The sequence below is a fragment of the Anguilla anguilla genome, chromosome 14 (genome assembly GCF_013347855.1).
Source record: "Anguilla anguilla isolate fAngAng1 chromosome 14, fAngAng1.pri, whole genome shotgun sequence".
Taxonomy (NCBI): domain Eukaryota; kingdom Metazoa; phylum Chordata; class Actinopteri; order Anguilliformes; family Anguillidae; genus Anguilla; species Anguilla anguilla.
In genome coordinates, this window is record NC_049214.1 from 5,338,101 (window position 1) to 5,350,220 (window position 12,120).

At 49.9% G+C, this 12,120-nt stretch overlaps 1 protein-coding gene across 10 annotated transcripts in view; it reads right to left on the reverse strand.

Annotated features, from left to right (window-relative positions):
• Positions 1–215: 215 nt before the first annotated feature.
• The window catches only part of ehmt1b (euchromatic histone-lysine N-methyltransferase 1b), a 59,431-nt gene continuing 47,526 nt past the window's right edge, over positions 216–12,120 (reverse strand). For all 10 annotated transcript variants that reach the window (XM_035391133.1, XM_035391136.1, XM_035391135.1 and 7 more), the window contains exons 18-27: positions 11,632–11,736; positions 10,833–10,987; positions 10,268–10,435; positions 9,068–9,212; positions 8,618–8,695; positions 7,592–7,707; positions 5,928–6,014; positions 5,068–5,146; positions 2,904–3,079; positions 216–2,277 (exon numbers count right to left, since the gene is read on the reverse strand). In XM_035391133.1, coding sequence (XP_035247024.1) covers positions 2,088–2,277; positions 2,904–3,079; positions 5,068–5,146; positions 5,928–6,014; positions 7,592–7,707; positions 8,618–8,695; positions 9,068–9,212; positions 10,268–10,435; positions 10,833–10,987; positions 11,632–11,736 — 1,299 coding nt within the window. In that variant the 3' untranslated portion in view covers positions 216–2,087. The remainder of the gene's footprint in view (positions 2,278–2,903; positions 3,080–5,067; positions 5,147–5,927; positions 6,015–7,591; positions 7,708–8,617; positions 8,696–9,067; positions 9,213–10,267; positions 10,436–10,832; positions 10,988–11,631; positions 11,737–12,120) is intronic.

Here is a 12,120-nt window from a genome sequence, read left to right on the forward strand (position 1 = left end):
GCAGATGTTGAGGGTGGATGAAAATACAATTGGGAATTCAAAATTTGGCAGAGGGGGAGGGGGGTGGGGGGTGGAAATCCCTATAGGAGAGTGAAGTTTCTTAAGCAAGCTGGCGAATGACAGCTCACTGCAACTCCACCCATAATGTGGCTCATGCAACCTCTCCCATCACCAATTAAACATATTGAAGGCTCAGAAGGAAATATCAAGCAGTCTGGTCATTAGTAGTAAATTTATTGAAAAAAGAAAGATACAACCAATTAGACAGAGCATCATATTTCAATGTCCAGAAAGTATGTAACAGAAAGTAAAGAAATGTAATATTGTTTTTTTGTCTTTTCATTTGTACTCATCTCTGAGAATCTGCACAAGATAGACTACCATACTAACCACATTTAAAAAGACATGGGGAATAATGAGCTTTGTCCATGAAACAAAATCTACTAACTACAATTACTACAGTTAGAAAACTGGAGGTAAATTTAAATGTAAAAAAAGGAGAAAAAAACTCACTTCCTCTTATTTTACAAGTCGTATTCACTTGGCGGGTAATACAAAATAAAGGGGAAAAAAAACACCTTAGTCAGCACCATTTTCTTGTCCCCAGCTAATTCTGACCCCCAAACTTCACCCCCCAAATATTTCAAGGTTTGTATGATTTTTTTGACTTTTAAAAAAAAGATTACCACACTTGTGCCTCATAAAGCTTGCCGTTATGGACGTGCCTTTGATTGCAAAGCTGGCCGTCTGCTATTTTGTCATGAAAATGACAAATGACAGGAGGATTAACGAAAGGCGGCAGTCTGCAGCTAGTCAGGCTGTCCCACGCTGTCTCCGTCTCTCCCTTGCTCTCCCTTGCTCTCTCTCTCTTTCTCTCTCTCCCTCCCTCTCCCTCTCTCCCTCTCTCTCTCACACGCACACACGTTCCATGTTTTTACGGGCCGACCCCTGAGACTCCGCGGGGGAAAGTGCTCCCCAGGAGAGGTGATGTCCTTGTGTTGGAAAACAAGCTGGCGGCCAGCTCGAGACGAAGGAGTCCACAGAGACGAGCGACATTTCGTGAGCACCACTGACCGGCAGGTTTATGCCCCCTGATTGGTAGTTGATGTGCAGCTAATAACGGCGTCCAATCAGAAGACGGCTGACAGACTGAGGTCCACACTTGCATTCAACAGTTAATCTCCAAAAGACCACCCTGAAAACACAACCTGAAACATTATGGACAGCATAAAAATACTAATAATAAATTTCAATAATTAAACAAGATGTCAGGGGCTGTGAGTTAAAAACAGAACTAAAAACTGGTGATTCCACAGTGCTGTTATCACCATGTTTACCCCTCTTAAACGTCTAAATCTCATCTAACTCTTCGGAGGAATGAAACAAATTTAATGTGACATATAACCTTTAAAATGTCCACCATTTCCCTGTGGACTGACAACACAGAGCTTAATGAGGTAAATAAATTTTTTTTTTTTGTTTTTTTAAATCGTCATTACTGTCATTTAATTGTGTTGCGTAAAGGAGGCCAAAAGGGCATAACCAACCTACTCATATGCTACAGATGCATGCTGGGTAATTTACAATCTTTGTTAATTTGCCTCTTGGATCTAGATACATGTAGATGAGTCATTGTTGAAACCATTGCTTAAAAGAGCAAAAAGAACCTCCATTTTTTTTTTTGGGGGGGGGGGGGGGGGGGTGGTGAGGGCTGTGTCCTGTCACCCTGGGATAACCAGAGTGAGGCGGCAAATTCAAAATCCAAACTACAAAAGAAGAAGTTAAAAGTGGATTCAATTTTCACAAAGCCTCCCATGTTCCTCGCACTCTGAGCAAAGACATGGGCGTGGCTGGGGAGAGGGAGGGGACTGAAATGCAAGGACCCAGCAGGCTGTGAGAGGCGCTGGGACACATACAGGCATCTGTACACGTACACTGACCAATGAGAAGGCTGGCTGTGAATGAGGGCGTGGTCCTGGGATAGGTTTGGGGGGGCGGGGCTTGTGCTGGTGCGGTGTGACTGGGGGGTTGCGGGTCTAATGGCTGGGTAGGGCCATGGGGGCGGGGCCAGGGCCAGGGGGCGGGTCTCAACAGGGGCTGGAGGGCGTGGTGGGGGAGGAGCTGGTGTCGGGCAGGGCCCCCGATTGGTTGCCCTCGGGGGTGCTGTCGGCCTGCCTCTGGGCGATGGCGGCCGCAGAGTGCCTGCACTTGGTCGAGCCGCACTGGCAGCTGAAGAACTTGCCCTTGATCTCCCAGAAGTGGTCCCCGTAGTCAAACCTGGAACACAAGCGCAAGGTGCCAGCGGCCCGGTCAGCGTGGTCGCTGTGCGCCCGATGCAAACACGCACAAAAATGCCCGTCGCACAAGGAGGGCTATACACTGGAAATGCATCTTTATTGTCTTTATTGGCCACAGTCAGCATACATACTCTCATGTTTTAAATTAAGAGAACAAATGGAAATGCTGATAACGATTTACAGGCCTTTTCCCTTCTACTCCTTTTACTTCTACTTCAGGCTGAGCACTGGGCAGCGTAGAGTAGTTACTGGGCAGCGTAGCACAGTGGGTAAGGAACTGGGCTTGTGACCGAAAGGTCCCGGGTAGGACACTGCCGTTGCACCCTTGAGCAAGGTACTTAACCTGAATTGCTTCAGTATATATCCAGCTGTATAAATGGATACAATGTACAAAAAAAACAAAAAAACAAATTCTATGTAAAAGTTGTGTAAGTTGCTCTGGATAAGAGCGTCTGCTAAATGTCTGTAATGTGATGTAATGCAAAGCTACTGCTTCTGGTTCAAGGATGAGGTCAGCACTTTAGGAAGCAGAGGCTTCCGTGACTCTTTTCACAGCCCGCTTTTGGGCGGGGCCAAGCCCCCCCCCCCCGCCCCCTCCCCCCTTACCCAAGCTCCTCCCCGGCAGTGATGTTCCGGCTGGCGAAGAAGGCGATGTGGGGGAAACGCAGGTCCTGGTGGGAGGTGAAGACCCGCACGGGGAACAGGTTGGGCTCGCACATGTGGTTGACGAACCGGCTGATGTTTCCATAGAAACGGGCGTCGATGCAGTACACGTCACCCACCTGCAAGGAAACGCACACACACACACGCATGCACACACACACACGCACGCACGCACGCACACGCACACACACACGCAAAAGACTGGTAAGATCACTTTGTAAGAAATATTAAAAAGAGTAAAACAATAAAAAGGAGGTTAATTATTTAGCCAATCATTATTTGACTGTCTGTTCCTTTCATGAGCATTACCAGATGGAATAAAAAGGCGATAAAAGCAACTATGGAAAGAAAACTGGAGTATGTTATTTCCCCAAATCAAGCAGAATAACAAGAAGAAAAAAAATACAAAAAGAATATAATTAATCTTGACGTCATAATGTTCTGGTACAGAAAGTGAAGGCTGATTGGTCAAGGAGTAAGTGATTGACAACACACGGTAGTCCCGCCCAGTTTTGCAGTTTCACGCTCACACCACTCATGCAGTATTTACAATGCAGGCAGAACATCAGATCTGTTCAAAAAAAATGTAACCACATACAACTTATTAAAAAATAGCCATGGCAAAGCCAAATTTCAGACAGACTATTTATTTTTTTGCAGTTTGTTTGAAAACACACTTTAGGATCCTCCAAAAACACTTGTATATTTTTTCAAGTATTTGTTTTTGTAACGTGTAGTGAGTTAAAAAGTAAGTTGTGTGATAAATGCATCTGAAAAGCAAGCGAGCAAAGACGTAATAAGAGGAATAATGCACTGCTGGTGGCTGCAGGCGGCTCTGGTATTCTGGATCCTTCCTTTAATCTACCAAACACATCTGAGCCTGGAAAGCAGCAGGAAACACAAGCACGCCCTTTCCCAGTCTAAATGTTTGGCCGCAAAAAAAAAAAACCCCACAAAGCGATGAACGCTCGATCTGAAGCCATCCATCTCCCTCCATCTCTGCCCCCACCTCAGCCGGGGTCTCCAAGGAGACGCCACGACAGCTCGTTTATCGCCATGACGATCGGCAGCGGAAAGGGGGGGGTTATTTATAGGCCGCCCGGGAAGCGGGACGGAGGAAAAAGGGGGGGGGGGGGGGGGGGGGGGGGGGGGGGGAGAGCGAGCCGCTGATCGCCGGGCGAGGCCCCCCCCTCACGCACACCTGCGGACTACGGTCGGCACGGCAACACCGGGCTTCACCGCACCGCGGAGAGCGAAAACGGCTCGCTGACCGGGGGTGGGGGGGGGGGGCAACACACAGCTCCTGTACGATGGTCTGTGGCCGGGGGGGGGGCGCACACACACACACACACACACACACACACACACAGCTCCTGTATGACTGTCTATAGCCGGTTCACCAGACCCACAGCCTGGTTCCTATACAGCTAACTGATGTCTGAACACCACTGACTCTTTACAAAGAGCGCCTGCAAGGTCTCTTTAAATGAGACTCTCCAGAAACTAATGAGAAGTGTCTTCCGCTGGGGCCTTCCAATGATATTCACTTTACTGCCCACACTGAACAGGTGTGAGTTTAGAGGGGCCTTCCAATGGTATTCACTTTACTGTCCACACTGAACAGGTGTGAGTTTAGAGGGGCCTTCCAATGGTATTCACTTTACTGTCCACACTGAACAGGTGTGAGTTTAGAGGGGCCTTCCAATGGTATTCACTTTACTGTCCACACTGAACAGGTGCGAGTTTAGAGGGGTCTGTATCTGGTATTCACTTTACTGTCCACACTGAACAGGTGCGAGTTTACAGGGGTCTGTATCTGGTATTTACCTTACTGTCCACACTGAACAGGTGTGAGTTTAGAGGAGTCTGTAGGTGGTATGTACCTTACTGTCCAGGTTGAACAGGTGTGAGTTTAGAGGGGTCTGTAGATGGTATTTACCTTACTGTCCAGGTTGAACAGGTGTGAGTTTAGAAGGGTCTGTAGATGGTATTTACCTTACTGTCCAGGTTGAACAGGTGTGAGTTTAGAGGGGTCTGTAAATGGTATTTACCTTACTGTCCACATTGAACTGGTGTGAATTTAGAGGGGTCTGTAGATGGTATTTACCTTACTGTCCAGGTTGAACAGGTAGGAGTCATTTTCCCTGACGTCAGCCTCAGCATCTGAAATAATTTCCCCCACATATCTGCAAAGAAGAGGAGGGACATTAATGTGTCATCGGTGATGTCACAGGCCGAACGGTGTTTTTCAGTGGAAATGAAACGCGCTTGTTCCTGATACGGCGTCTGTGTTCTGCTCACTGACCAAATAATCAGATTCATGAGAAATTCAGAGCGCCAAAATCCCATTGCTTCCTGTTCACCTTCTCATCCCAATAATAAAGAAAATATACCAGCAATGTTTTTCGTTATCTTTAGTTGCTTTTTTCTGACTAAAGGCTTTTTTCTGACTTGGTCTGAATCTCAAAAGGTTGGTGGAAGATCAAACTTCAGTTCAGTTCAATTTTACTTGTACAGCGCTTTTTAGAGAGAACTGTCACAAAGACGTGTTACAAAGTAGCAAGGCAAGAAGAGACAGAGAGAAAAAGAACAACATGTCTGAACCCCTAAATAGCAAGGACACGAGGTAAAAAAAAAAAAAAAAACTCCCAGTGGGGAAAAAGCCCTCCAACGGTGGCGAGAAAAAACTCCCCAGTGGGAAGAAGTCTCGAGAGGAACCCGGCTCCAGAGGGGGGGAGCCCATCCTCCACTTGCCGGCCTGGTGTAGAGTAGCGGTAGAATGGAATGTAGCAGAGCTGCTATAAGAGGATCTATCGCAGCAAATAAAATGGGCAGAGCGCGTTCCGGTTAAACTGACGGCTAACAGGAATAAGAGAAGAAACGTTTGGCACGCGGCAGAGCCTGGCTCGATTCGGGACGCCCCTCCCTCCCTCCTCTCTTTCGGGGGGGGGCGGAGGACGCACTCACTCGCAGACGAAGGTGCCCTGGGATATGTCCTGCAGCGACTTCACCCCCCAGCCCATCTTGCCGGTTCGAAACAGCTGCAGTCGGGTCCTGGTGGGGGGGGGGAGAGGGGGGGGTGGTAACACCGTCACATTCACTGACTCCACACACTACTCAACACTACACCCCTAATGCACACCTCAATCAAACACCTGATTTAAAATATTCAACTCCTGAGACATCCGCAATATAGGCTACTCGCTAATTTTAAAGAAACATCAATCTTCATCAATATACAGAGCAATAATATTCTTTCATACAATTGCTAGTTATTCTTTCAGTTTAAATTCACTTGTTGCACGCCATAAATTTCATCACACGACAAGACAGCTCACTTCAGGAAAGAGAGCAAGGTAAGGGAATGGTTTTTTTTATTTTTCATTTTTTTTACGTGAATCCAAATGCACCGCAGGTGGTACAACAAGCAGGACAGCGCAGTGACTAAAACCCACCACCAGGTGGCGGTGAACAGTACCGCTCAGGACTGCGTTTCTGGAGCAGCAGTGTAATGCTGGCCGTGGGGCGGCCCTGTCTGGTGTGGTGCGGCCCTGTCTGGTCTGGTGCGGCCCTGTCTGGTCTGGTGCGGGCCTGTCTGGTCTGGTGCGGGCCTGTCTGGTGTGGTGCGGCCCTGTCTGGTCTGGTGTGGGGCGGCCCTGTCTGGTCTGGTGCGGCCCTGTCTGGTCTGGTGCGGGCCTGTCTGGTGTGGTGCGGCCCTGTCTGGTGTGGTGCGGCCCTGTCTGGTGTGGTGCGGCCCTGTCTGGTGTGGTGCGGCCCTGTTTGGTCTGGTGTGGGGCGGCCCTGTCTGGTGTGGTGCGGCCCTGTCTGGTGTGGTGCGGCCCTGTCTGGTGTGGTGCGGCCCTGTCTGGTCTGGTGCGGCCCGGTCTGGTGTGGTGCGGCCCTGTCTGGTGTGGTGCGGCCCGGTCTGGTCTGGTGTGGTGCGGCCCTGTCTGGTCTGGTGTGGGGCGGCCCTGTCTGGTCTGGTGCGGGCCTGTCTGGTGTGGTGCGGCCCTGTCTGGTCTGGTGTGGGGCGGCCCTGTCTGGTCTGGTGCGGCCCTGTCTGGTCTGGTGCGGGCCTGTCTGGTGTGGTGCGGCCCTGTCTGGTGTGGTGCGGCCCTGTCTGGTGTGGTGCGGCCCTGTCTGGTGTGGTGCGGCCCTGTTTGGTCTGGTGTGGGGCGGCCCTGTTTGGTGTGGTGCGGCCCTGTCTGGTGTGGTGCGGCCCTGTCTGGTGTGGTGCGGCCCTGTCTGGTCTGGTGCGGCCCGGTCTGGTGTGGTGCGGCCCTGTCTGGTGTGGTGCGGCCCGGTCTGGTCTGGTGTGGGGCGGCCCTGTCTGGTGTGGTGCGGCCCTGTCTGGTGTGGTGCGGCCCGGTCTGGTCTGGTGTGGGGCGGCCCTGTTTGGTGTGGTGCGGCCCTGTTTGGTCTGGTGTGGGGCGGCCCTGTCTGGTGTGGTGCGGTCCGGTCTGGTGTGGTGCGGCCCTGTCTGGTGTGGTGCGGCCCTGTCTGGTCTGGTGCGGCCCTGTCTGGTGTGGTGCGGCCCTGTCTGGTGTGGTGCGGCCCGGTCTGGTCTGGTGCGGCCCGGTCTGGTCTGGTGTGGTCGGACCACGGGCGAGCAGGCGAGCGGATGGCCTTACCGTAGGCCGTTCTGCACCACGCGGTTCTTGCAGGTCCTCCAGCAGGAGCAGGCGTGGTTGCACTCGAACACCAGCGGAGGCTCCTCACGGCTGAACTCAGGAAGCAGACGTCCCTCCTGGAAAAACACACACACACAACAACACACACAGACACACACGCACGCACAAAACACACACACACAACAACACACACACAGACATATGCACGCACGCACGCACACACAACACACACACACAAAAACACATGCACACACACACACACACACAAAACACACACACACAAAAACACATGCACACACACACACACACACACAACAACACACACACAGACACAAAGACACACACACACACAAAACACACACACATACACAAAAACACACACACACACACACAAAACACACAGACACACAAAACACATGCACACACAAAACACACGCACACGCACGCACACACACACAGGAAATAACCGTGGGAATCAGTTTCCCTCTTACGGTCAGCAGATGTAGCAAAACTTTCAGCAGCCTATGAACAAAAAAACCTCAAGCCTTAAACTTAGAATACAGAGTAACAGATTCTCAAAAAATATTTCAGCCACCTCTGAAGTAGAATATGTTTATAGTGGTGATGAAATCATCCTACTATTAATCTTACTGATCAGAGAGTGTACATGCAAGCAATGTCCTCCTCCTCTAACCTGCCCAGAGACCACAGATAAACACAAACTGTTGGCTAATTCTGGCGCTGAACATCTATATTAACTGTGCCACATGGTCACCGACAAATACAGAAATAAAACGAAAATAAATCCAGCCTGACAGAAGCCACATACACACCACCATCATCTGACCCAGATTATCAGCCTGCACGAAACACGACTGATTCCAGAGTCGATCGAACTTTCATCTTTTTTTTTTTTTTTTTACATGTGAAGAAGAGATTCTGAGCATCATGCTTGGGCTATGCAATTTTGTTTATTTTTTTGGCAGGAGCAAGTCATATTTGCTCTGGTGAATGGCTATTGCTTACCCTGTCATACCAGCAGCGTAGGCTGAGTTGGCCACACATGCAGTTGGTGGAGGAGCAGTCGTCTTTGCACACGCAGTACTGTCAGCCACAGACAGGGGGCAGAATCACTCATTTCAATCTCATCAACAAAGGACATCTGTTTTTTTTTTTTTCAAATAGTACTACACATCATTACTTATTTATTTTGGGGCACATGTCCTAATTCCCTGCATTACATAGTTAACAGTTCTTACATAATTTATGTTATTTTATATTTCCTGAAGGATTGCTTAACAGTACAACAGACTACCATCTTACACCTTGGAATCAAACCTGCAACCTCCGAAACAACTACCCCACAGTACCATGACATCACACGAATGAGTTTCCACAAGTGCTTAAAAGCATATGACCCGTGACAAGTTTTCCGAGCCTCATTTCATGTCCATCTTCACCTGTCCTGTATCTCACCTGTAGGTGTGTGATGTTCTTGTCTATGTTCATGGGGGAGGTGACACAGTTGTCGGGGACGTATTTATAGTTGTCAGGACAGGGCTCGCTGTCCACCCCATTCACACACGGGACAGGGACCTTCTCGTACCCCCGGGCGATGTCCCTGTGCGCGGAGTGACACCGGAGTGAGAGTTGAATGTGCTCCTGCTGCAGAAGCCATCTTACACAGAATTTACAACACTGGGAACACTACATGAGCCATTCAATCTAACCTAACATTCAATCTAACCTAACAATATGCTCCTTAACTTTGAATTTCTCCAAACCTTTACCTTGCATAGCATTACACAGCATTGTGAATCCCAGAGACAAAAAAGGGTCAGCGTAGGTTCAATGTAGGATCAGTGTACGGTCAGTGTAAACTAAGTGTAGGATCAGCATAGGGTCAGTAGAAGATCAGTGTAGGGTCAGTATAGCGTCAATCTAGGGTCAGTATAAGGTCAGTGTAGGGTCAGTATAAGATCAGTGTAGGGCCAGTATAGGGTTGGCATAGAGTCAGTATAAGGTCAGTGTAGGGTCAGTATAAAATCAGTGTAGGGTCAGTATAAAATCGGTGGAGGGTCAGTATAGCGTTGGCATAGGGTCATTATAAGGTCAGTACAGGGTTGGCATAGGGTTAGTGTACGGTCAATGTAAGGTCAGTATAGGGTCAGTGTGGGATCAGTATAGGGTCAGTATAAGGTCAGTACACGGTTGGCATAGGGTTAGTGTACGGTCAATGTAAGGTCAGTATAGAGTCAGAGCAGGGTCAGTATAAGGTCAGTATAGGGTCAGTAAAAGATCAGTATAAGATCAGTGTAGGGTCAGTATAGGGTCAGAGCAAGGTCAGTATAACGTCAGTATAAGGTCAGTATAGGGTCAGTATAAGGTCAGTGTAGGGTCAGTATAAAATCAGTGGAGGGTCAGTATAGCGTTGGCATAGGGTCAGTACAGGGTTGGCATAGGGTTAGTGTGGGATCAGTATAGGGTCAGTATAAGGTCAGTACAGGGTTGGCATAGGGTTAGTGTACGGTCAATGTAAGGTTAGTATGGGGTCAGTGTGGGATCAGTATAGGGTCAGTATAAGATCAGTGTAGGGTCAGTATAAGGTCAGTGTAGGGTCAGTATAAGGTCAGTGTAGGGTCAGTATAAGGTCAGTGTTCCACACAGGCAGGCTACCTGCTGAGGACCTTCTCCCCCTGGCTGGCCCGGCTTCCTCTGGCCTCCCTCAGCTTCCTGCTGGCCTGCAGGGCGCTCCACACCTTGGAGCTGTGGCTGCAGCACTCCAGGGGCGTCTCTCCCTCCCGGTTCTTCAGGTTCACGTCCGCCCCGCGCGAGAGGAACAGCCTGGGGGGAGGGGCACGCAAAATGAGCTTTAACCCCCCCCACGCTCCGCCTCCCTGACCCCAGTCACCGCTGCTCCACACCCGTTCCCGAACGACCCCGTGTGCCAACACCCCTGTCCCAAATTACCCTTCAAGATCCATAAACCACACCCCCGTTATGAACGGCCTTTCAACCTTACACGCCACACCCCCTCACCCAGACGCCCTTTGAACAAAAAGCACCACACGTTTAAACCTTCAAGTGCCACGCCCCTGATCCCAATGACCCCCAAAAACTGGTCGCCACACCCTTGAACCCAAAATGACCTGTTGGAGCGCGGCACCCCGTGGTCACGCCCGCCTCCCCCCTCACCCACCCCCACCCCCCACCCGAAAACGGGACCCCGCCCCACGCTCACGTCACGCAGTCGATGCGATTCTCGCGGGCGGCGATGTGGAGGGGCGAGTCGCCGTGGGTGTTGACCGCCTGCAGGTCGCAGCGGGCGTCCAGCAGGATCTCGGCGATGCCCACGCAGCCCGAGAAGGCGGCCCAGTGCAGGCAGATGTTCTCCTCCTGAGGGCGGAGCGGCGTCACAGAGAGAGAGCACGGGGGGGGGGGTTTCCCCAAATTAAAAACACCAACAAGGAACTTTATTTGCGTAGCGCGTTACAATGAAACACCGGATAACAGAGCAGTAAAAACAAACACGTTCAGAATCGAAACTAGACCATTTAAAAGCGGGTTGCGATAATTCAACTATTGTAAAATCACTTGAGATAAAAGATTAAAGTATGAAATGATTCAAGACTTATTCACTAATAAAGAAATTTGTATGATTTATTGGTATGTTAGAAAGAAGTCAAAATCTTCTCCACACCATTGAACTGATTATGCTTTAGTTCATTGATGCCAAGAGGAAAGATTCATTTCTTAATTTTTTCAGTTGAGTAGGAAAGCTGTAATTAAACAGGCCTGATTCCACTCCATGCACATATAAAGTAGAGGGGGGTAGCGTAGCATAATGGTTAGGGGACATGAAAGCCCACGGTTGTAGGTCTGATTCCCCAGGTACTGCACTGCAAGTGTACCCTTAAAAAAGGAACTAAACCTGAAGCGCTCCAGTAATTCGGTACTGTAGCTGTATAAATCCATTTTTGGACTAGTGTCCGATGAAAGCCTGCCCCCGGTGGAGGGGAGGACTCAGGCGCTTCCCTCACCTTGTCTCTGATGTTGATGTCGGCCCCCCTGGAGAGCAGGAGCTTGACCTGTTCTACGTGCTTGTACTCCGTCGCCCAGATCATGGCCGTCCAGCCTCCGTCGTCCTGAAGCCAATGACATCACAGCTCCCCGAATTACATCACCGCGACATCACTGAACGACGCCAACCAACGTTAGCCAACGATTGGCTAAAATCCACAGACCCTGCGTTTCTGAGTTCTAAAATGGCTACTGACCAAAGGGAAAGCACTAAAGCCTGCAGATATCAGACAGCCCCTGGTTTAAGGCAAGCTCGCTTTCACAGAGCACCAGTGGGCTCCATGATCACTTCAACTGCAGTGCAAACCCTCTCTGCATTACAGCTGCTCAGAGCTGCAACAGCAGGATGGGTAAGCCCCCATGCCATGAGAGGGGGGCACAGAGTTTATAATTTAAGGCACAGGCCGTTCTGTGGAGAAGGGGTTCCCCTACAGGGATATGGGGCGCAG